The 25,950-nt window shown below is 39.2% G+C and overlaps 2 protein-coding genes across 6 annotated transcripts in view; one reads left to right on the top strand and one right to left on the bottom strand.

Annotated features, from left to right (window-relative positions):
* The window catches only part of SWT1 (SWT1 RNA endoribonuclease homolog), a 101,135-nt gene extending 91,716 nt beyond the window's left edge, over window positions 1-9,419 (bottom strand). Inside the window, 2 exon segments of the mRNA XM_070591018.1 lie at window positions 6,452-6,580; window positions 9,279-9,419. The gene's annotated coding sequence lies outside the window, so the exon portion shown is untranslated.
* The window catches only part of TRMT1L (tRNA methyltransferase 1 like), a 38,106-nt gene continuing 21,169 nt past the window's right edge, over window positions 9,014-25,950 (top strand). For 2 of the 5 annotated variants that reach the window (XM_070591020.1, XM_008509539.2), the window contains exons 1-5: window positions 9,444-10,107; window positions 14,903-15,013; window positions 16,287-16,400; window positions 22,912-22,976; window positions 24,433-24,562. In XM_070591020.1, coding sequence (XP_070447121.1) covers window positions 9,849-10,107; window positions 14,903-15,013; window positions 16,287-16,400; window positions 22,912-22,976; window positions 24,433-24,562 — 679 coding nt within the window. In that variant the 5' untranslated portion in view covers window positions 9,444-9,848. Of the gene's footprint in view, window positions 9,232-9,443; window positions 10,108-11,490; window positions 11,635-14,902; window positions 15,014-16,286; window positions 16,401-22,911; window positions 22,977-24,432; window positions 24,563-25,950 lie in introns of those variants that run through there. The other 3 variants (XM_008509537.2, XM_070591019.1, XM_070591021.1) reach the window with 3 other exon arrangements.

The following is a 25,950-nucleotide window of genomic DNA, read 5'->3' as shown; positions in this document are numbered from 1 at the left end:
CATTCCCAAGGTGACAGGATTCTCTGATCGTTCCACTTTACTTATATTCTCTCTCATAGACATTTTTCCCTCTCCGTCAGCTTCATCTACCACCTTTCTAGGAATGACTTTCAAACTATGCCTTTAGCCCTGACTTCTCTCTAAGCACCACATCACCTTTTCAGCTGCCTGCAGGACTGCAGTATTTTGCCCCACCTACACCCCAAGACCAATTAGTCATGAGTCTTTATTTTCCTGACACACCCTCTGTCACTCACTGGGTAAGACTTCCAGCAAGTCATAATCATTTTTTGAGTCCCAGTTTCATTATATGTAAAATAGCAGTAACCCATCCCAGAGGGTTTTTGAGGGACTCAAATAAAACAATGGATGTAAAAAATACTCTGCACAGGGTAGTATACAGTAGGAACTAAATAACTACTGGCTTACATGGTTGTTTTTCTACTAAATGCTGAGCTCCTTGAGGAGTATGCTGTATTAAAAACTTAGGAGGTGCTCATAAATGTCTCAGCAGGCATTTATGAGTGAATGAGTGAACTTTTCTTCCTCAGAACAATCTTCATTCTTTCATTGTGGGCCACTTCCAACTCTTGCCCATTGCATTTCCTCCTTCCACTTCCCATCCTAGTCTCACTTTTCCAGCCCTGCTCTGGATCCAAGTCAATACTGTTAGCGGCTGACAAAAAAAACCCCAGTAAGACAACACTGGTATCCCTTATAGTCATAAACATTCTCAAGTTAGTGTGCACCAGAAGCATCCTGTGTTGAAACATACAGGCCAGACACTGGGAACACCACTAGGTCTGCGGGGCAGGAAGATAAAAAAGGGGTCTAGGGGGGCTGGTGCAGTGGTGCAGTGGTTAAGTGTGCACATTCTGCTTCAGTGGCCTGGGATTCACTGGTTCGGATCCCAGGAGCAGACCAACACACTGCTTGTCAAGCCATGCTGTGGCAGGCGTCCCACATATAAAGCAGAGGAAGATGGGCACGGATGTCAGCTCAGGGCCAGCCTTCCTTAACAAAAAAGAGGAGGATTGGGGGCGGATGTTAGCTCAGGGCTAATCTTCCTCAATAACAACAACAACAAAAAACCTCAATGAAGAAAACAAAGGAGGTCTAGGGGCCAGCCCAGCAGCATAGTGGTTAAGTTCGCGCACTCCACTTCGGTAGCCCGGGATTCTCAGGTTTGGATCCTGGGTGCAGACCTACACACCACTCATTAAGCCATGCTGCACAGCATCCCACATACAAAGTAGAGGAGGATTGGCACAGATGTTAGTTCAGCAGCAATCTTCCTCAAGCAAAAAGAGGAAGATTGGAAACAGAAGTTAGCTCAGGGCCAATCTTCCTCACCAAAAAGAAAGGAGGGGTCTAAAAGCAAAACTCAAAGGAGAATTTAATGCTGGTAGTGACACGTATTGAGACTATGAACATAACAATGGCCAGAAACCAAGCAATTGCAATTACTCCTGGTCAATCATGATCACACTAAGTGCAGTTCTATAACAGAATGACCCATTATATGAAATCAAGCTCTTACAATACTTTGATGACTATGAAGGGAAAGAAGACAAATGCTGATAGCTAACAGAAAAGCTAATAATAATACAAATCAGTAAAAGAATATTCAACATAGACTTCTCAAATCAGATTCTAAATTGCCCAGAAATTTTGCTTTGTAAGACAGTTCATGGCAATCACTGAATTCACAGTTGAGTTTTCAGATTAGAGTAATAATCTCCTTTTCCTTTTCTTGTTCCCAGGATTCCATTCCGTGGGAAAAACAGGTATAATAAAAAACAATAACTTCCATGAAATGAATTTAGATGCAATGGATTGGTTATAATGTTACCTTTTACAATTTAAACTGATCCCTGTTGGTCTGATTACAAAATTACACACTAATTTAAACCTTTTCACCACAAGACAAATTGAAAAAATACTGCAGATAGTGGACTATTGAAGGAAAAACACCTATATGTTCACAATGACAAATGCTTTATATTTGTTTGCTGCCGAGACCAGCTAGGCATCGAGCCCAAGGAGTGGACAGAATTAATAGACAGAACACAATCTATATATTCAATGGGACAGGGGACCATCAGCCTCAATAACTGAGGTGAGGTCCCTCTGATGGCCACGTATTTATTTGTGGGTAAAGAATCACAAGCATGTACAATACCAGGAACTCATGCCTGCAGGGACACTCAAGCCAAAGCCCACAGGTCCTATCCTTCATCCCTCTGAAGCACACCAGCCCTATCCCAGGTCAGTCCCTTGGGGAGTATCTTAAAATCAATCAGCAAGGTATGCCGGCGGCATTCGGTTCCTGCAAGGGCTCAGCGTTCCCAAGCCCCTTGCCTTCATGCTCAATAACATACACCCCTCCGGCCTTGAATCCCAAAGCACAAACAATCTGGTATAATAATTATAAGAGTCAGCAGATCACATATCTCCCAGCCACCCATTCGGAATTTATTTTTCCTAGGCTTAAAGCCTAGCAAGAATGCTGCTATGATCTCCTGCAGCATTTCCCCCTTTTTGTTTTTGTAAGAAGAGGTAAGCAGTCTGGGCAGTTTCTCTCTTAGCCAGTTCTCAGAAGGTTTTTCTCGTGCATCTGAGGACCAAGCAGAAAATAATGAAAAAAATACATCCTGATATAACAGTTCCAATAAGGCTACCGTCAATGGTTTTTATCCAATCAGTAGGAAATATCTTTGACAAGCCAGTATGTATACCATCAAATAGTTCAGATTCAGATAGCAAAGATAATTTAGCATCTTGCATATGTTTTACTTTAGCTTGCAATAAATCTATATCTAATGTGAGATTGTCCTTGAGGTGGCCCTTTACATGCCGCCTAATAGTGCTCCAGGCATGCTTGCTATCATTATAAGGATGTGGTGTGATACAGAGCTCAGTAACATTCCAATCACATTGCAGTCTGACTAGCTTTTTTAAGTTATGTACTTCATCTCCCAACATTAATACAGCATTTTCCAGATCCACTAGCTGTTCATTGACTCTCTGATCAATTCTTGTCTGACTGTTCCATGCTTCACAGGCATTTTTATGCCACTGTTGAACAAAGGTAGTGGTTTGAATTGTTTGATGCAGTGCCACCCCAGCAATGGCAGCAGTGGATGCTATTGCTATAAGGCCTAATATAGCAGCAATCAATAATCCTATGAATCTTTTTGATCTTTTTAAGATTTTTCTGAATTAGTTGAAGTAAGGCGTGGGTATCAGGAGATCCTTCCCACGGCCTATTTTGATTTACTGGAAGCCAAACGCCCAAATGTCGCCTCAATAGCATATATGAGTGAGAATCATTGTATAAGGAGCTATTGAGATAAGCGTATAATTTGCAATCCTTACAATCCACAGTTTTAGCTGTTTTATTAATAGATACCGTAACTACGGCCAATACATATGGATCTCCGACACAGGCTTTGATGTAAAAAGTCCAACTGGCAGACATGTTGAAAGATAATTTTGTGTTCTCATAGTTTCCATCCCAAATTCTGAATCGCCTTAGACTGAAGGCTAGTTTCCATAAGTCAATCTGTGGTCTACCCTTACTAAATTGAGGTTGTGGAGGACAAAATCCTTCCCCGTGCCATAAAATGGGATATTCACTATGTGTTGTAATAGTAGTGTGATTATACCCTGAAATTTGCCACCTTAACTTTTTATAGGGACTGCAGGCGGTGTCTGTATGGGAGCAATTTGAGACTGCATACCCCCTGGGGAACCAGTCACACACTGTTCCATAGGAACCATTAATCAAAATTGCCCCCTCCGTCCCGCGACAAACATCCCAATGTATTCGATCAATTTTATCCACCCATAATCTTCGGCTAGCACATAATGGACGATTTGGAGCTGTAAGATTGTTTTGGGGGGCAACGGAATAGTGACAACTGTAGCCTGGTAACATATGTAATTGTGCTTGGCTATGATTTCTATTGAGTATGTAAGTAGATAGCCAAGCCTGGGTAGTGAAATTTAAACAGCCTATTCCCCTTCCTATACAAACAGGCCAAGGGTCAAAACCAAAATTAGTTATGTCATATGGGGTAGCTTCTTCCTTTCCAAATATAGGTAGATGGACATCCTCGGGCCCCAAGACCCGGGATGAATCATTAACATATACAGGGACAGAATTTTATCCCCAGTTTAATTTTATAATCTCAAAGTTTATTGGAAACCTATATTCCAGAGTGTCAGAGTCCTTTCCATGAATTTCTCAGGAGATGAAACATATTTGCAAAAACATTAAAGTAAAACAGCAACTCTCTGCAAATAACAAAACATTCAAAAATGGTAACTGACAAAGACATTTGACCATGTCTGTGATATATAACATTTTGAGATACTAACCAGAATTATTTTGAGATAACCAGAATTATGGCTGACAATCAGATCAGATAATTTTTAAAATCCTTATATCAATAACACTCATTTACATAATACCATTTAAGAAAGTTTATCATTATTTATTTGACAATGCTTCTCATGTAATTTAACATACAAAATAAGCCTTATTAGTTTAGCATTTTTCTTATAGAAAGAGAGCAAATTTCTCTGAGAAGTCCCAGGGGCCCTCTGAAAATCCCCAGAGAAACCTTCCCTCCTCTTCCAAGTCAAAAGAAAGCTTTTATTCAGGACTTGAATATTTGTGTGTGGGGGGAAGCTTGTCAAAAATATTAAAAGCTTTAAAACATTTGTTCAGATGGGAAACAAAGTTTACTGCGAAACCATGTTCAGGTATCTATTCAAAGTGACAACAGAAACAGTCAAGGGGAAACAGTTAAAACAGTCAAAAAAAAGCCTCTTTATAATCTTTTTATTAAGAGCAGATTAAAAGTTTAGGAAAATTATCTTTTAAGAAAGAGGAAACCAAGTTTTAATTTTGTACCAGTTTACTTTTGACATATAAATTTATTTACTTAATTGGATTTATTTTAATCTTAGCCAACTTGACCATACATAAAACTCTTTAGGGCTTTATTTTTACAAAGCTTTGGTTATTTTGTTTACATTTAGAATTTGTCCCAGCACTTTAGGACAAATTTATCTTTTTCAACTCAAGAAACAAAAATATTTCCATTCTTTATATTTCTTTTTTATTGAAAACATATATTTTATTTTCCTTGTATACAGACCTTTTAGAAATATATGTTTTCTCATAGAAAATTCCTCAGCATACATAAAACATGTTTATCAATAAATCTAAGCACTTCTCAGTCTCTTTGATATAAGAAACTAAAAGCCAACAAATATATGCTTAGTAGTTAACCTTTAATATTTTATCTTACATAGAAATGACCTAGATACCCAATAAACTGTTATTATTTAACTTAACTTAGTAAAGCTATAAAGTTTAAGTTTCCAAAAAGATTTTGGAAGCTGTTTTCTTAAGTATGCAGACTATAAAACATAATTATTGTACTTAAAACTCTTATCCAGTTTTAACAATTTCTTTTAAAAACTTCATGTGACATTACAGCAGTTAACTATCATCCTCAGTTGTTTTAAGTACATATATCATAATATAATTACTATACATATAATTATTGTCAAAAAGTTTTTCCAAAAACTTTTATTTTTTTCACATTTGTTTAGTTTACCTGTTCTTAATAATTATATTTAGATCATCTACAAAAACTCCACGAGACATTAAACAAAATTAGCTATTATACTGAGTTATTAGTTTTGCGGATAAATTTTGCAACAGAGATGACATGAGCTCATTTGACCAGTAAACCCAGGCTGTACATGTGCATCATAGCCAATGCTGATAACTTTGAGGACATGTTTATTTTAAATGAAACCAGCAAACTTAAACAGGCTTTCATTCATCAAAGATCACTTTACATCATGTTAAATAACTTTGTCTCTTAGAAGTTTTTGCATATTCATTAAAGACTGCATTCCATTATGGGAGATTTCGAATCCTCTTCTGAAACAGGTTTTCAGAATGGCAATTACAACTCTAAATTATCTCAAAAGTTTACTTATTTTTACTTGTTCGATTTTAGATCAGGAATTTTGGGGGAGTTGAAGCTCAGCTCAGCTTGCTGGGAAGCTCAGCAAGAGAGTAGACAAAAGCAGCAGATTTGGGTTCGGCCACTGGCATGTTTAATTATTTAATGATTTTCTCTTAAAGAGGCAGTAAAGTATTTCTAATTTTATTTAGAAGCCTCAAAAGATTAAAACAGGCTCCATGTTGTTGCAGCTGGCTTTTCCAGTTGTATACATCAGTTCGGGTGAACTGAAATTGGCCCGTTAAAGTATATCAATTTTTACAAAACTTTATCTTACTAACTCTTATACTTTTAATTAGAACTTACATTTAGAATTCCATTAACAAGTTTTGGTATTACAATATTGTTCTGTACTTTCAAAATTACCCATTTACTCTGTTAAAATCCCTGGAAACACTTACCCCAACGGGAGATCTTCAGAGGCCTCTATCCACACTGCTTCCGGGTCCCGCACCGCTGAAGTTCCACTTTTGCTCTTGGCGATGTTTCCTTCATGCCCCACATTGGGTGCCACCTGCTGCCGAGACCGGCTAGGCAGTGAGCCGAAGGAGTGGACGGAATTAATAGACAGAACACAATCTATATATTCAATGGGACAGGGGACCATCAGCCTCAACGACTGAGGTGAGGTCCCTCTGATCGCCATGTATTTATTTGTGGGTAAAGAATCACAAGCATGTACAATACCAGGAACTCATGCCTGCAGGGACACTCAAGCCAAAGCCCAAAGGTCCTATCCTTCGTCCCTTCGAAGCACACCAGCCCTATCCCAGTTCATTCCCTTGGGGAGTATCTTAAGAACAATTAGCAAGGTATGCCGGCGGCATTCCGTTGCTGCAAGGGCCCGGCGTTCCCAAGCCCCTTGCCTTCATGCTCGATAACATACTCCCCTCCGGCCTTGGATTCCAAAGCACAAACAATCTGGTATAATAATTATGAGAGTCAGCAGATTACATATCCCCCCAGCCACCCATTTGGAATTTATTTTTCCTAGGCTTAAAGCCTAGCAAGAATGTTGCTGTGATCTCCTGTAGCATATGTTAGTGTGAAATTCATATTGATTTTATGAAAACCAAAATATAAACTAAATGCAAGGAGACTTCCTGTGCTGGCCAGGCTCCAGAATTGCTCCCAGTGATGTCAGCTGCCTGGCAATTACACTCTTACGTAATCCCCTCTCACAATAAACAGGGCTGACCTGTGTAACCAATAGGATACTGCTATCTGGTGTATGTGGCGAGGTACCATAAGACACTGTGGCTTCTGCCTTTCTCTGTCTTGAACTGTTCACTCTAGAGAAAGACAGCCACCATGTCACCGGACATTCAAGTAGGCCATGGAGAGGCCCCCAGGGAAGAACTGAGGCCTCTTGCCAAGAAAGAATTGTCAGGCACATGAGTAAGTCACCTTTGAAACCGACCCTGCAGCCCTAATCAGGCCTTCACATGGCAGCATCCCTGGCAGGTATCTTCTCTGCAACCTCATGAGACAATCGGAGCTAGATACCCAGAAAGCTGTTTCTGAATTCCTGACCCATAGAAACTCTGGGTAATAAACGTTAATTGCTGTTTTAATTAATTAGTTTAATAACTGTTTTAATTCAGTTTTAGGATAACTTGCAATAGATGAGTAATACACTCACTTAAGATTCTTCAAACTTTGAAGATTCCTTCTTTAGACCCTTCAAGAGCAGCAGCCATGCTTAGAAATTCTTACTAAAACTCCCATAGAATGCATACACTAAAATCTAACTCTTTTCATCTTCTAGTTTCCAGCTGGTATTAAATGATGAGATTGACATACTGAATCAAGCCTTCAATTAACCGTCTAGTCTTTTGGAAAAAAAAGAAAAATCAATGATTCTTCAGTAAATATAGCCACCACTCATTTCTATAAATTATGTTATCCTTTTTTTTTTTTTTTTTGTTTTGCTGAGGAAGATTTGCCCTAAGCTAACATCTGCTGTCAATCTTTTTTTTTTTTTTCCTTTTTGTATGTGAGCCACCACCACAGCATGGCCACTGACATGATGTAGGTCCATACCCAGGAACAGAACCAGGTCACCAAAGCGGGGAGCATGGGAACTTAGCCACTATATACCACTGGGGCTGGCCCTCCCATTTTTAACTGACTCTTAACCACTGAGGCAGCTACAGATTCAGGAATGCTAGTAAAAGTTGGGGGTGGGGGCACTAAGAAGGCTTTAGAACTATAACTCACAAGAGCTTCCAGGTTCTATAAACTATGTTTATATTAAAGTGGGGAGGAGGGGAAAAAACCCTCCAGACATACTTCCTAACTTCTGAGGAGCGCGTGAAGGACTAAATTCCTGCTAGAGTTTCAAAGCGCCCAAGAATCACACCCGCTCTCCCGCGGGTTCTCAAACAAGTGCGAAATAAACAGACCAATGAGATAAGCATTAAGCATCAGCTTTATTAATTGGGAAAACCGAACTGGAAGTGTGATTTTTCACCCTGAAACTAAAAGGGGCTTCCCTCTCCTTCCCTGCTCCCTATAAGCTGCAGACCAGTCCCAGGCAGAGCAGCCAGAAAACTCAAGTTTCCCTCTGTCTGCCCCAGTGGGCTAGAACTGGCGAGGCTTGAGCTCGAGCAGGCCCAGGGAGCAAGGCAAGGGAAACACAGCGGCCAGGGGACACGGGCGTCCGCCTAGGGCATCCGAATCGCATCAACCAAGCGCTCCGAAGCTCCACACACTCAGAGCTCGGGTTACTAAAAGCCTAAAGACAAGCCTAGGGCGCGCGCGCGCGCGCACACACACACACACACACACACACACACACACAATAATAATCCCTATCCACAGGACGCTTACGACCACAGCGCAGCGCTGATCCTGGGAATACGTAGCTTAAAGCAAAAATAAAAACAAAGGAAAAAAGAACGTTCAGGTCACGATGTGGATGAGGGTGGGAAATAAAGGGCACACCTCAACTCCCGGTCAACAGACTGGCAGGCAAGCTAATGGGTGGCTCCCGAACCGCCGTGGCCCACGGGCCCCCTGACGACGGGCGAGGGAGGGCCATGGAGGCAGGGCCGGGCCAGAAACACACCCTTCACGGAGCTGGCTTAATCCGGATCCGCCCACACAGTCGCCCCGCCCACGCCCGAGGAGCTCCCGGAAAGCTCCGGCCGGCCGGCCGCCGGCTGGGGACCGGAGTGAGGTGGGGAGCCTGCCTGGCAAAACGTCAACGAACCCCGAGTCCCTTACCTTACTGCGCCGGCTGCGGTGGCGACTCCGGAGGCCCGGGCCTAGGGAAAGGGACTCTCCCGACCCCGACGCCCGCTGGGAAATGTAGTTCTGTGCACGGATCCGGCTGCCCACTCCAACGTTCGGGAGCGTTTGTTAAGCTTTGCGTTTACTTCCTCCAAGGGCTTGGAACGCCGGCTGCACTCCAGGCGGCGCGGTGCACGCTGGGTATTGTAGTCTTGTTTCGGTTCGGAGGTTGACGGCTAGAACAGAGACGCACCGCGGAAATGGAAGTCTTTTACCTCATTGGACGCCGTCCCCGATACGCTTCTGCGCAGGCTGTGGTGGCGTCGTAACGCCTGGGGGAAAGGGAAGCGGCCGGGACCGCGAACCGCTGCCTCTGGCTTTTCGTTTTTCTGCTGACAGGATTTGGTCCCTGGTTCTTCATCTTTTGTCTGTTGCACGCATCCCGCCCTCCCCATTTGCTTTCCTACTCCTTGGATCCAGCCCTCTGGGCATTCACGCCAGTTCTCTCACCCCGCCGTGAGCCCCTCCTGGTCCCCGGGCGGGCCTGGCACGGAGGCGGTAACTATGGAGAATATGGCGGAGGAGGAGCTGCTACCCCAGGAGAAGGAGGAGGTGGAGGTGGCCCAGGTCCAGGTCCCGACCCCGGCCCCGGACTCGGCTCGGATCCCAGCTCCGGCCCCGGATTCGGCTCCGGCCTCAGCCCCGGCCCCGGCCCCGGACTCGGCTCCGACTCCGGCCTCGGCTCCAGCCCCAGCCCCTGCCCTGGCCCAGGCTCCGGCCCTGTCCCCGTCCCTAGCCTCTGCCCCTGACGAGGCTGAAAGCAGTAAGTGCAGGAGGCCCAGATCTTTCTGCCGCAGAAGCGAGCAAGTGCGCCTTGCTGGGGAGTAGGGGAGGCCCTTCACTGGGACGGTTTTTATGGGGAGAGGCAGGTCGAAGGAAACGGGAGGAGGAAGGAGGGACCCGTGTAGCGGGTAAAACGGGCACAGAATGGGAGAGGGCCTCTCCGCAAACCTGGAGGACATCTCGGTGAAGGATCTGTGCTGCAGGAGGAAGGAGATAATGAGGTCTAGGGCTGCTTCGTTAAAGGGGGTCTTTTTCTCGTACAAAGAGAAAGTTAGGCCTAATTTGGTAGTTTCCCTTTCAGTCCCGTCTGCCACGGTTCACGAAGCCCTTTAAAATGCGACATAGTTCACTGTGGTAGATCTTAGCTGCCAAGGTTTAGAAACTGTTGCTGTTAACTAGCTTTTACGGCTCGACATACACAGAGAGGGGTTTTTCTCATGATTTCATTTTCTTTAGCAACTTGCTTCCAAAAAGGATTTGAGGCCGATGGGCAGTTTAAGAAAGAGTCGACTAAATTTATGGATGTCTTCCCTCAGCCATAAGTACCAATTGAGTTTTGTACTGCATTCCATCAGAAGTCAACTGAAAATTAATAGCCCATATTATTGTGCTTCCAAATGTGCTTGCATGTTTTCTAAGTGGTGATCTATTGGACCGTAAAAGAATTTAAAAGATCGATGAGTAACACTTTCTTAAGAATCTTCTGAACAGTTTAAGCTGTAAGATCTAAGAAATTTTTTTTAAATGATTTTATGGTCCATAAATTGACCCTTATACTCTTTCTGACTTATAACGATATATCCTAATTCACGGTCTTTCCTACTTCTAGGCCAGTGTGAGTTTAATGTTTATAAAACATTTGAATAGTTATAGACTAATAGAATTATTCTGGAATTTTAAAACAACATAGAAATTGTCGTAGTAGCTATAAAAGTAGGGCTGATCACAGAAAAGATGAAGTCAGCTTGCCTCAGGTAGGCCCCTCCTCATCCTGTAAGATCAGAGCTGGCAGGTGCAAAATAAGGCCAGTTGTTTCTTCCCCCACAACTACAGTGGGGGATAAGGAGGTATGCTCTCCTGAGGAGGTTCCTAGTCACCCCTGGAGGGCATGTTAATACTAATCAGAAGTGGTTCAGCAGCTTTAGAGAAGACATGCTTTCTTCACCTCCCCACCATCAAAAATATGTTAAACATAGTTTGGGAAGATTTATTCGTATACTCCAAAATTTACAAGTATCTAATTTGAGGAATGTGCACTGTTTGAGAAACCTGAAAATGCGTTACTGGGACAAATATATAATGGTTGAGGAATCTGAAATGCATTAGAAATATATACTAATCACATTTAAAAAATTACTTTTAGGTGGTCTGGTTAGTCCTTTGAAATCAGTCTTAAGTAGGCAAGAGGAAGATGGCATATCTGAAATAGAATTGAAAATTGAGGAAAAAGTAACAGAAGAAGTGAAAGAACCTCCTAGCATCTTGTACTCATCTGATTTGACAAGAGGTTTGCCTGTTGACTTCTGAATTATTAGTGTGTTACAGAAAGGTTGAGTGATTAAGTACAGATTGTGTGGTATCTACTATCTTGAACCAGAAAGTGATTTCAGAGATGTATATAGGCATATCATGAATCTTTAGATAGATCTTTTTTCTTTTCTTTTCTTTACTTTTTTTTTTTTTGCTGAGGAAGATTCACCCTGAGCAAACATCCTTGCCAATCTTCCTCTATTTTTTGGTATGTGGGCCACCAGTGCAGCATGGTCGCTAGCAGAGCTGTGTAGGTTTGCACCCAGGAACTGAACCGGGGCCGCTGAAGTGGAATGCACTGAGCTTAACCCCTCGACCACCGGGGTTGGCCCTAGACAGAGCTTTGAGAGTTTTCTTCTATAGTGGGCCACAGGATTTTCAGGTTTTCTCTTAACTTACCAGGCCCCTTTTTCTTACTTTGTACTACTTAGTAGTTAGAATGATTTCAATAAGCACATCTTTATTGGTACTATACATCTTGTTTCACGTACATAGATGCTTGAACTGTGGAAGCCAAAAGCCTTTATGATTACAAATTAAATAGCTTGGTTTGTACACACGGATTCATTGCCTGAATCTTACTGTCTGAACTAGCAATTTAAAATTTTTAGTCAAATGGGGAAAAATTTTGCCTGTTTATAGAAACTATATCTCATTATAAATCATTTGAACAATACCTAGTATAAGAAGTTAACCATAACGTTTGTTGCTCTTTGTTTTTCTCATTTAAAAAAAGGTAAAAATTTGTCTTTTAATAAATTTGAGCAGGAATATCTGATAGTGCTGAACTGAGTTCCACAATTATTGACTCAGTGTGCTACTGCATCCAAAAAGACTAACGATTTTTAAAAATTATTTAACAAACCCTCGTGCCTGCTGTGTGCAAGTTCCTGCACTAGGCATTTAGCCATTACAGAGATGAATAAGGCGTAACCCCAGCCTTAGTGCTTATTTGTGGGGGACGCAAGTTACACAGAAGATAAACAAAGGAACTGGGAGTGAAGCTTGGAGAGGAATAGGCAGGCAGGTATCAGTGTCAAGAATAGAATTTAAAAGACTTAAGTTTCCAAATTATATAACCTAATTGTATAATGAATTTGAGAGAGCCCTATGGTTTATCCCATCATCTGTCTCACTGGGGATCTTTTCCTATCAGTTATTCTTATAGATTCAGGCTCCCACTTTGTAAATGTTCCTTTCCTTTGGGGTATATGTATTCAGGTCTCTCTGTTCTTAAAAAAAACGAAAAAGCAAGTTACAATCCCATCATCTCCTTTTGTGTGTCTGTGTGTGTGAGAGAGGGGAAGATTGGCCCTGAGCTAACATTTGTTGCCAATCTTCCTCTTTTTGCTTGAGGAAAGTTGTCACTGAGCTAACATCTGTGCGTCTTCCTCTATTTTATGTGGGATGCAACACAGCGTGGCTTGATGAGTGGTGCTAGGTCCACACCTGGGATCCAATCTTGTGAACCCCAGGCTGCCAAAGTGGAGTTCGTGAACTGAACCACTAGGCTGTTAGGACGGCACCCCCAATCCGTCTCCTTTTTTATACTGCCAGACTTCTTGAAAAAAATAATCTACGCTGATTTTCTGTAATTGGTTTCTCCTTCCAATTCCATTTGTACTCCCAAACTGAACCTTCTTTCTTAAAGATCACCAGAGACCTGCTAAATACTAAATATTGTAGTCTTCTTCATCTCTACAGCTATCTGTGATACTCAGTGTTGAGCATTTCTCTTTTATCGTCTCTTTTGGCTTCTGCATTATCTTGATTCTCCTTACCTTTATTTTTGAATCTTCCTTCCTGATTCTTTTTCTCAATGTCTCTTACAGATACCTACATCGCTCCATACCTCACTTCCAAATTTTGTCCATTTATATTAATCAGTAGTAGTGGGTTCAGCAGCATTGGGGAACGCATTCCCCCACACCCCTAATCAAGAATATATTGACTCTATTTTGGAAAGATTTACTGATATATTCCAAAATTTTACAAGTGTCTAATTTGAAGAATGTGTAGTGTTTGAGAAACCTGAAAATGCATTGGGTTTTGACTTATTTCTTCTCTTTTTCACAAGATTTTTTCGTTAGGCTTTCTTATTGATGCTCAGTTTCTTCTAACGTGTATTTGTGATTTATATCTAAGCAGAATTCCTCCTGAGGTCCAAAAACAGGTCAGCTGCCTACTGAACTTTAGTACATGAATACCAGTATACATCAAACATTATGTCAAAAACAAATTCCCTTTTCTCCTTTCTGCCAAGAGTATTTTTCTCTTCCTTCACTGGTTCATGGTACCATTATTCTCAACCATATAAACTCAAAATCTTAGAGTCATTTTTGATTTTACTCTTCACCCTTCTAACATGCTAAGTTCTTTGCTTCTTTTTTACCTTCTATTGTCCTATACCTTTTTATTACTAATTTCTCATCTCAATTGTTGATCCCTGGTACTATAGCCAGAGATACCCTTCTGAACCACATTCAAATAATATCATTCACTTCCTCAAAAACCTGCAAAGACTTAGCCACTGTCTGAAAAATAAAGTCCAAACTACCTTGCATAGAATTTATGCTTTCCATGCTCTGTACATATTTTTATACCAACTCCATCGCTGAAACATACTACATTCCAGCCAGGTGTGGGATAGAAGTGGTTGTTATTTTTTTACACCACATGACTTTGTTCATGAGGTTATTTCAGTTTATAAGGCTAGTCATCAAATGTCTACATATTGAAATTCTATTCACACCTTAAGTCTCAGTCAAAGCCGCTTCTTCAGTGAAGACATTCTCAAGGCTCTTGTCGGAATTACTTACTTTTTCCTCTGTGTGTCTGCATCATATTACATTTACCCTTGGTGTTCGTTTCGTCATGCCTTGTTTTAGTAGTTAACATGTTAATCTCTCCTACCTGATTGAAAGATCTTTGAAGACAGGAAACATGTTATGTTTCTTACTTTAGTGTTTTGTACAGAGTAGAAACATTTGTAGAATTATATCGAATAATTATATACGATTTTAAAGCTGTGAAGTTACCCAATTGAGTTTTTCCCCAACTCTGCATTCTGAAGCACACACTTGTCATTTTATAAACTGAGTTGCAGCGGTATTCCCCCTCTAGGTACTAGGGCACTATGCTATAGGAAATAAAAGTTTTAAATTTTATGACATGATCTGATAAAAGTGGATCTAGAATACAGATTGCTAAAGCATGATCTTCTAACTCTCACAATTTCCTTTCAGAGAGACATATCTCAATTCAAAGGCAATTTGCGGATCTAGAGAAGCTAGCTTTTGTGACTGAAGGGGATTTTGATTCTGCCACTTCATTGAACTCAGATAATCTTGATACAGGTATCTCCATGTTTTGAGTCTTTTTTCCTTAATTTCTAGTGGTTTGTCATCTTTTAACTCATAAAAAGTTTGCTAAGAATAGACTTATTTCCATTAAACTAGAGCAATAGTAAAATAAATTTTTCTAATTCAGGAAATTGATAGCCTTCTATATGCAAAGGTGCTGTGAGAAGAAGTTATTTCACAACTCCTGAAGGAAATTACAATCTCATGGATATATAAGGGCTGTGTATTCTATAAGTTAGTAATTGCATTTGGCTATGAGTAACAAATCCCAAAAAACAATGCTTTAAATAATATGGGGTCTTATATTTTCTCATGTAAAAGAAGTCCCAAGGCAGGCAGTTTAGGGCTGGTACAAGAGTTCCACAGTGTTGTCAGTGCCCCAAGCCCTTCTCTGCTTTGCCATCTTTAGTGTTTGGATTCTATCCTCAGGATCACCTCATGGTTTTTTGAAGTAAGCAGACTATACAAAAAAATAAATTGTGCCTATACTTGCAGTGTGCTATGTGTGAAAGATATCTGTTGGATTAAAAATTATTGAGAGAGTTACTGATTATTTCTATATATTTGTATTGCTTTAAACCTAAAATTGAGATATTATTTTGTACACTATGAAAGTTTTTATTTGAGATACATTTCTAATTAAATAAAACTTCTATTTGGATGATCCATAATCTTTTTGAGAATATGTTAATGAAGAAGGAAGAACTTGCCAATTCAGTGATAGGAGACAGTAGTTCTAATCATGACCCCAGTCTCAGAATAGCAGTTATATTGGATTTCATCTACTTCTGCTTCCTTCTTCCATTTTTCTAACTCCACCTGTTAACTGTTTTGTTGCTGTCAGAATAGGAGAATAGCAGAACGGGTGCTTGTGTTCTCTGCCCAGCTCCTGCCCCTCTAGGACTGTGGCGGCTGCTAGCCTTTCCCCAGTACAAAATACAGAGTGATGCTCTCTCTGGCAGGCATTTTGGCTGGAGGGGTGTCATGTAGTTTATCTTCCTCATCATCTCTGTTCTCAGTTGCAACAAGGACGTCAGCAAGCCACAGAGAGGAGACTTTTAGGAAAAAGAACAATCACTGACCATGTGCTAAAACAGTTACTGTTAACTGCCTCCTGAGACAGGGCTGACTCCTCCCTAATGTTAAGAAAGGGATTATCCTAAGTATGTGATGCTGGTAGGGGCCCTGTTACTTCTTTTGTAGCTGAATCCAGGCATTAATAGGTAGTATATTCTGTGCTTTATTGATTCTTTTTTTCTTTTTTCAGGAAACAAACAGGCTTGTCCACTGTGCCCTAAGGAAAAATTCAGAGCTTGTAATAACCATAAGCTTCGTCGTCACCTTCAAAATTTACACTGGAAAGTCTCAGTTGAATTTGAAGGTTAGTACCTTTGTGCTTGCTAAAAAGTGACATAAATGCAATTCAAGATTTGATACCAGTTTGGGAATTTTACTGTAACATAATCAAATATTTTCAGTTTAAAATTAGGAGCAATTTAATGCCCCCCTTTTAATGTGTTTAATAAGCCACCATATAGCATTCTAGGCAATGATATGAATGACATAAGTAGTTTAGTTCAGCAAACATTTATTAAACATCTCTTCTGTACTGGATACTCTGCTTGGACCTGGGGGTCCATAGTTCTTAGTGAACAATGTTTTAATAAGTTATACTTTTCCTTTTATATTAGAACAACTACCATTTTACACGTTTTTGAAGGTATAATATGTGGTGATACGAGAAAATAAAATAATTGGTATGAATATTGGAAAAGAGAAGATAAAAGATAACATCTATTTTTCTGTTGATGGCTTGAAAAAGCTACTAGAGTGAATAAGAGTATTCAGAATGGTGGTGGGATATAACATAAATATTCAAAATTATAGCCTTTCTCTACTCTAGATAAATGGAAATTAGAAAAATATACCAATTATAATAGCAACAAAAATGACACAATTTGGGGGAGTAAATTTAATAAGAGGACTCATGTAAAGAAATTAATAAAGTTGAAGGACCAAAAACTGAGATCTTATCAAGTTAAAAGATTTCCTAGAGATAGTGAATTATTTTAGATTCTGAGATAGTGAATTATGTGAAATATTATAGCATTTTTGGAACGAGATCTGGCAACATCTTTTAAAATTTAAAATACACATACATACCATCCATCAGGCAATTCCTCTCCTGAGAATAAAGGAATCAATAGATAAGGTAGATTTATAAGGATATTCATTGCAGTATGTACTTAGTGACAAAAACTTGAAACTAAAATAAAAGAGGGATGGTTGAATAAATTATGGTACATACATACCACAAAATATTATGCAGCTATTGAAAAGAGTACGTTAGATCTATACCAGCTTACTGGGAAGAATTTCCATGGTAAACTACTGATGAAAATAGCAATATATAGGGAAGACTGTAATATTCCATTTGGATAAAACAAAAAGAACTCCCCCAAAATAAACCCTAAATATCAATTTTAAACATATGTATACTTATATTTGCATATGATTATTTGAGCATAGATGTTGTTAAATGTGGGAATCTGGAGTTTCAACCAAACTGGATGAAATAGCCAGTGTGAAATACCCAGAAAAGAAGCCAGAACTATTTTCTTAGTGGTACTGGTAAGAGGTCATCACTAGTTACTTAGAGGAAAGAGAATTAGAGACTAATTCAGAAGCCATCTTGTCTTTTATGTTTAATTACAGTCATGCGCTGCATAACGAAGTTTCAGTCAACAATGGACTGCATATACAATGGTGGTCCATAAGATTATAATGGAGCTGAAAAATTCCTATCACCTAGTGACGTCGTAGACGTCTTAGCCATCATGACGTCATAGCGAGACACATTACTTATGTGTTTGTGGTGATGCTGCTGTAAACAACCTACTGTGCTGCCAGTCATATAATAGTATAGCACATACAATTATTTATAGTACTTAATACTTGATAATGATAATAAACTACCATGTTGCTGATTTATGCACTTACTATACTGTACTCTTATTGTTATTTTAGTGTACTCTTTCTACTTATAAAAAATGTTCACTGTAAAACAGTATTCTGTGTTACACCAGCAGCAGCCTCGTACATCTTGTGTTTACCACATCTCTTGATTACATTATTTTGTCTTGTGCTTGATTTAACCTCGTGTTGTTTTGTTCATCATGGCTTCCAAGCATACAAAATCCACTGCTAATGTTGCCAGTAAGAGGCCACTTCAAGTGATTGGCCTGGAAACAAAATTAAAAGCAATTAAGGACTACAGAGGTGGAAAATCTATGATGGTTATTGCTTGCTAGTCAGGCTTGTCCCCTTCCACCATAACTACCATCTTGAAGAACAAAGTGACAAAGGCTGTTAAAGGATCTGCTTCATTGAAGGCAACAAGACTAACAAAAATTCAAGAAGATCCTCTATCAGACATGGAGACACTTCTAATGCGCTGGATTGAAGATCAGACACAGAAGCATAACCCTCTCAGCACCATGACTGTCGCAATCCAAAACAAAAAGTTTGTTTGCAATGTTGGGGGAAAAAAAGGCTGGATCCGACTACAATGTCAGATTTACTTCTAGCTCTGGGTGGTTTAAATGATTCAAGAATTGCTATTCATTACATAATATGAAAGTGAGAGGTGAGTCAAAGTGTTAATGCGAAGGCAGCTGGAGAATTTTTTGAAACTCTAGATAAGCTGATTGTGGAGGAAAATTACTTGCCACAGGGAATGTTCAATATACATGAAACTTCCCTGTTCTGGAAACGAATGCCTGAAAGGACTTTTATCCATAAGGCCGCCAAGTCAGTGCCAGATTTCAAGGTTTTTAAGGACAGGATAATGGTCTTGCTTCAGTACAATGTTGCGAGCTACAAATTGAAACCCTTTGTGATCTGGCACAGTGAGAACTCAGGGCCTTCAAGCATAGCAAAAGCACACACTGCCAGGGTCCTACAGGAGCAATAAGAAGTCATGGAGGACCCAGCTCCTCTTCCAAGATGCCCTCCTGAATTGCTATGTCAGAGAAATGGAGAAGTGCTGTTTGGAGAATAATATACCTTTCAAGATTGTGCTCATTGCTGATAATGTTCCCAGAAATCCTCCTTTTATTGGTGATCTTCATCCCAATATCACAGTGGTGGCTCCCTCCAAACAGCACCTCTTTGATCCACCTCTTGGATCCAGGAGTTATAGCAGCTTTTAAGGCCTGCTACCTGAGGAGGACCTTTGCCCAAGCTATTGCTGCAACTGAGGAAGACACCGATGCCATTCTGGAAGGATTACAACATCTATGACTGCGTCAAGAGCTTTGCTTTGTCTTGGGGTGATGTCACCAAGGAATGTGTGAATGGCATCTGGAAAAAGACACTCAAGATGTTTGTGAATGGGGCCGGCCAGTGGCACAGTGGTTAAGCGCGCACGTTCTGCTTTGGTGGCCCGAGGTTCGCCGGTTTGGATCCCAGGTGCGGACATGGCACCGCTTGGCAAAAGCCATGCTGTGGCAGGCATTCCACATATAAAAAAAAGTAGAGGAAGATAGGCACGGATGTTAGCTCAAGGCCAGTCTTCCTCAGCAAAAAGAGGAGGATTGGCAGCAGTTAGCTCAGGGCTAATCTTCCTCAAAAATAAATAAGTAAATAATAATAAAAAAAATTTTTTAAAGATGTTTGTGAATGACTTCAAAGGATTTTCCAAGGATGAGGGCCTTGCAAAAACCAGCAAAGCTGTGGTTGAGATGGCAAACAACTTCAACATGGGTGTGGATGAGGATGACATTGAGGAGCTCCTAGAGGTGCTTTCTAAGGAATTGGCCAATGAGTTGTTGGAACTGGAACAGGAACGCATAGTTGAAGAAGAGGCATGAGAAAAGGAAGCTGCAGGAGAAGAAAAAGAAGAATCTCCCAAGAAAATTCACAGTGAAGGGTTTAGCAGAAGCTTTACAGACCTTAACAAGCTCCTTAAAATTTTGGAAATATGGACCCCAAAATTGGAAGGTTTTCATTAATAGAGAGGAAAGTTTGTGGTGCACTGTCTGCTTACAGGCAAATCTATGATGAAAAAAAGAAACAAACCACCATGGACATATTTCTGAAAGGAGTGACACCTCTTCAAGAAGAGCCTCAGGCAGGTCCTTCAGGAGGTGTTCCAGAAGAAGGCATTGTTAGTATAGGAGATGACAGCTCCATGTGTGTTATTGGCCCTGACGACCTTCCAGTGGGACAACATGTGGAGGTGGAAGACAGCGATATTGATGATCCTGACTTTGTGTAGGCCTAAGCTAACGTGTATCTCTGTCTTAGTTTTTAACAAAGTTTTAAAAAAAAACTTTTTACATAGAAAAAAGCTTATAGAATAAGGATGTAAAGAAAGAAAATATTTTTGTACAACTATACAATGTGTGTTTTAAGCTAAGTGTTATTACAAAAGAGCCAAAAAGTAAAAAAAAATAAAAGTTTATATAGTGAAAAAGTTACAGTAAGCTAAAGTTAATTTATTATTGGAAAAAAGAAAAAATTTGTTTATTGTAGCCTAAGTGTCCAGTGTTGATAAAGTCTCCAGTAGCGGACAGTAATGTCCCAGACCTTCACATTCACTCCCCACTCACTCACTGACTCCCCCAGAGCAGCTTCCTGTCCTGCAAGCTCCATTCATGGTAAGCGCCCTATACAGGGGTACCATTTTTTATATTTTACCCTGTATTTTTGCTGTACTTTTTCTATATTTAGATATGTATAGATACACAAATATGTACCATTGTGTTACAGTTGCCTACAGTATTCAGTACAGTAATGTACTTTACAGGTTTGTAGCCTAGGAGCAATAGGCTATACCATATAGCTTAAGTGTGTAGGAGGCTAGACCATCTAGGTTTGTGTAAGTTCATCTGTGATGTTTGCACAGTGATGAAATCACCTGACAACGCATTTCTCAGAACATATCCGCATCGTTAAGCAACACGTGACTGTATATATAAGAATGTGTAGTAAATCAAGTTGACTTCCTATCAAAAAAGAACGGTCTCATTTTAATTATAAAGGTCTCTTTCATATTTTTTATGTAAGCCATCATTTAATCTTTAGGTTTGGTGTCCCTCCTCCCAGTTATTCTTTTCTTTTAAATGGCTTGTGATATTTCTTTACTTTCTTGTCAGTGTGGGCTCTTGGGTTCTTTCGCGTGGTGGTGATCTGGTAGATGGTGAAATATGATAGTTTTTGTCTTAGTGAGTAGGCCTCAAAGAAGCTGGCAAATATGTTCAAGATAGAAGTAACAAGATCTTCTGAAGGAATAGATGTGAGGGAAAGAAAGCCAAGAATGCTTGAGTTTGTGACTTGGACAACTGTAAAAGTGTCGTTGTCCTTTACTGAGCTGGAAAAGACTGAGTTAGGACCAGGTATAGGGAAGAAGGCCAGGACGTTAGATTTAGGCATGCAAAGGTTGATGCAACTAGTGGAGATGTCAAGTAGCTTGTTTGCCTTATGATTCTGGAGTTTTGGGGAAAAATTTGGGCTAGAGATACACATCGGGGAGTTGAATATAGAAAGTATTCAAAGCCATGAGACTGAATGGGATAACCATGGGAGAACATATAGATGGAAAAAAAGAAATAGTTCAATGGCTGAGTCCTGGGGCACTTCAACATATACAAGTAAGAGAAATGATTGGAGTGCCATATGAGAAAAAAGGAGTTAGAGATAACTTATAGGTTTTGAGTTAGGAGCAAGTGGAAGGCATTATCATTCATTAAAAAAGTGAAAGAGAGGGGCCGGCCCGGTGGTGCAGCAGTTAAGTGCGCACGTTCTGCTTCGGCAGGCCGGGGTTCGCTGGTTCAGATCCTGGGTGCGGATGTGGCACTGCTGTCAAGCCATGCTGTGGTGGGCATCCTACATATAAAGTAGAGGAAGATGGGCATGGATGTTAGCTCAGGGCCAGTCTTCCTCAGCAAAAAGAGGAGGATTGGCAGCAGATGTTAGCTCAGGGCTAATCTTCCTCAAAAAAAAAAAGTGAAAGAGGAAATGATAAATTTAGTTCTTAACATGCAGGTTTTGAAATGCTGAGCTGATAACCAGTCATACATCCTCAACAGGCAATTGGGAAATAGAGATCTGGCTCTCAGGAATGAGTTAGTAACTAGAGCTATAATTTGGGATTTCTTCCCCCAAGGGAAATCATTGCAATCATGAAAGAACATTTTACCAAGGAAATGAGAAAAAGTCATGTAGCAGATCAAGGCTATGGAAAACCTACATTTTAGATTGTGAAAGGGAGTAGGATCTGTAAAGATTAAGAAGAATGGAAAGAAAACTAAGATAATACCGTATCATAAATGAAGAAGAGGCTGTGTAAGGGCAAATGTAGCATAAGGCAAAGAAGATGGAGCCTAAGAAAAAGTCAAGATGGAAGAGAATAGATGATAAAACTGAGTACCAAAGTAACTAAATATTTGATCCAAGATAACACAGATAGTCTTGGCAGAACCAGAATTTGAACCTGGATCTTCCGTATTTGTGGGGTTTTTTTTCCTCCCCAAAGCCCCAGTATATAGTCATAAGTCATTCTAGTTCTGTGTGGGATGCCACCACAGCATGGCTTGATGAGCGGTGTGTAGGTCCGCACCCAGGATCTGAACTGGCAAACCCCAGGCCACTGAAGCAGAGCATGTGAACTTAACCACTCAGCCATGGGGCCAGTCTCTGTATTTGTTTTTATACTTGATCATATATAATAAGTGTGTAAACCTAAGGCAATCTCATTCAAATAAATTATGACATTCCAAATATAAGAATAATCCCAATTATTTTTATGAAATAAAATTTGCTAATAATTTTTAATGATAATTAAATATTTAATGAACAGTGACATGACAGCCAGCCATTCTTCATTCTAGGTTACAGGATGTGCATCTGTCACTTACCTTGTCGACCAGTGAAACCAAATGTTACTGGAGAACAGGTAATCACGTTAGATATTTTATTTTTAAATTTAACCTTCTCTGAAGAAACTGCAATTTTTGCTTGCTTTAAAACTAAAATGTGCATATTCAGTTATGGAGTATACTTTAAGATTTTGTTTACAAGTGCTTTCAGATTATCATGGTAGGAAAAATATGAAATGTATGAAAAAAGTTGCTGTATTGAACTTTTCATGGTATGGTTTTTAATTTCAGTCTGATATATTGCTCTCTTGTGTTCAAAAGGAAAATTAAACCCTTTACTAATTTTGGAATGGAGAATCTAAATGGAAAATAATTTTTTTCCTTTAAAATGAATTTTGATCATGGAATAGTTGTATAATTTTTATATAATATTTTAGTGACACTATCCTGGATGCATGTTAGCTAAATGAGTCCTCATTATTCATTTTTCTTTTGTGTCACTAAAAAGAGTAAAATTCTAGAGGAAAAAACCCAAACATTTCTTAAGCAGCCATCAGGACGATGCTTGGCCCATCAACCCTATCCAAAGTATTTTGAATATGATAACCAGAGTACCATAAGGAATCCTGTGCGATGTTCTTGGCTATTCTCTACTCGCTATATGATCCCAAGTAGATAGGAGGAGAAGCACTAAGAGTAAAAGGCATCAAAAGCAGGAAAGAGCCATTGGAGAAGTCTTTTTGTTCTTGGCTAAATGAGAAATTATAAAGTGAGAATTTTTTACTTGGAAAAATAGGCTTTTCATTATGCCTCTGACATTTAGTGGTGTGCTGGAACTAGCTCAAATTTCCAGAAATCTTGAAAGCTGTTTGTTAAATGTGGCCATCATTAAAAATCAAATTATATAAACTTAAAAGTGAATAAAGGAGAGACTAAATCCAGATATATTAAAAACAAAGGTAATAGATACACAAAACTCACTACTTCCTAATTATTTTACTACATTTTACTATTATCTGTGCTCTTAATGGTTATTTATATATACTATATCAGCATGGTGGCAGTGCTCTCTGATATGATAATGCTCATTCTTCCCAAATTCACATTCAGTGATGTCACATTGGTAGCTTAAAATTGGCCATGGTAGAGTGTTCATACCACAGATAGCTGCAAACACTACAAATCAGGGCTTTATTTTCCTGGAGAGCCAGTTGTTAAACATCTACCAGCACACTGCTGCTGATATTATACCATCTGTAAGTGCTGCTTATAGAAAACGGGGTACAGTTATTTGCTGATCAGAATGGAAAAAACTAAGAAATTAAACTTGTGGCCTATTGTAAAGTAAGATTAAAACATATATGTAAATATAGGTAAGGAAGGAAACATCCTTTCAAAGTCACATGGCAAAATTGATGCTATCTTCTATACAAGATACACTAACATACTTAAATTTAGAACCTTAAATAAACTTTTTATTTCATTGCCTTTGTAACCTATTTGTGTATTTAAATTAAATACTCTGTTTGATAGATATCCAGTAAAATGGGCGCCCATTATCATTGTATCATTTGTTCAGCAACAATCACCAGAAGGACTGATATGCTAGGACATGTTAGGCGCCATGTGAATAAAGGAGAGACTAAATCCAGGTATATTGCTGGTAAGTTGAGCAATCTCATTAACATGTTAATAAGTAAACCCTTACATGTGATCTAAGTGTTCTTTTCAGACATCAGGCAGATAAAATATAGTGACTTAACCAAACCATTTAGCTAATTACTAATCCATTACTTCAGGTTTCATTTTCTTCCTGTGAGGTTCCCAACATTCAACTCTTCTTAGTTTAACAGATATTTTCATAAGTACGTAGAAGAAAGCAGTTGATGCTCAAGTAAATACAGGCATCTTAATGAAAGATTATAGGATTATATCACTAATGATGGCACCTGCACCATAATTGTGCTACACTTAGGTTGAAAAACACTGGAAAAAGGAGGTAGAGTGATGTAAAGACTATTTATTATCCTGAGTGATAGCAAGTTATTAATACCTTAATACTGAGGCAGTCCTCAGGAATTAAGAATTAAGCCCGCATGCCCTAAGGCATCCAGTGTATGTAGTGAATTAACTTCTATACATCTAGAATGGTACCTTTCTTTTAAGAATTGAAAAGAACAGTCACTGAAATAATTTTCTACAGTTTATTTTTCTCACAGAATCTGGTTTTTTGAAAGGCTGATCTTGTGAGATATGTGACATTCCACTTTGGTGGGTATAGAAGCATATATGACACAACACTAGGAAGGTTTAGTATTATTTGGCATTATAGAAAGAGAAATATCGTTGCCATTTAGTTAACATTCAGATTGTAATATTATCAAGAAATCCAAACTTAAAGAATCTCAATTATTTTTCTCCACACATATTATATGTGTTTCATTTCCTAAATATTTAAAACACTCACACAAATATATCAGTATTTCATTTGGGTTTATAGCTAAATGATTCTAATGTGTATTAAATGTAGAATCATTTTTTTCTATTACTTCATAGCCATTTGAATGTAATTTGTGATTTAAGATCATAGTTACAAGAAAATGTTCTAAAATCCAGCTTGTTTAGGAAATATAGTGATTCTTAGTCATCCATACTGGCTAATGGAATATAACCATACAGAGATACTAATTTTCTAATGATTGTACCATAATAAAATATATTTAGCAGCCAACTTATATACACACAATATAGTGTTTGATGAGTAATAAAGGTATTTTAGGATTTTGTGCTATCTTAGGTTGATTGTTTTTAACTAAGAGTATCATAATACAGATGTATTGATGGGCTAGGCAGTTAAGATTTTAAATTAATGAACTTTAATTCACCAAATACTTAGCTGAGTGCTACTCTTTTCCAGAGACAGTGCTGAAGAGATCCGTTTTGGGTGCTGGGTTTTTTTTTTTTACATCAACCCAACTGATCACATTAACACAAAATATTATAAAGGAAAATTATTTTTTTAATGTACATTGTTTTAGATATTTAGAATAA

This window comes from Equus przewalskii, chromosome 23 (assembly GCF_037783145.1).
Source record: "Equus przewalskii isolate Varuska chromosome 23, EquPr2, whole genome shotgun sequence".
Taxonomy (NCBI): domain Eukaryota; kingdom Metazoa; phylum Chordata; class Mammalia; order Perissodactyla; family Equidae; genus Equus; species Equus przewalskii.
This window is presented reverse-complemented; position numbering and strand designations above follow the sequence as displayed.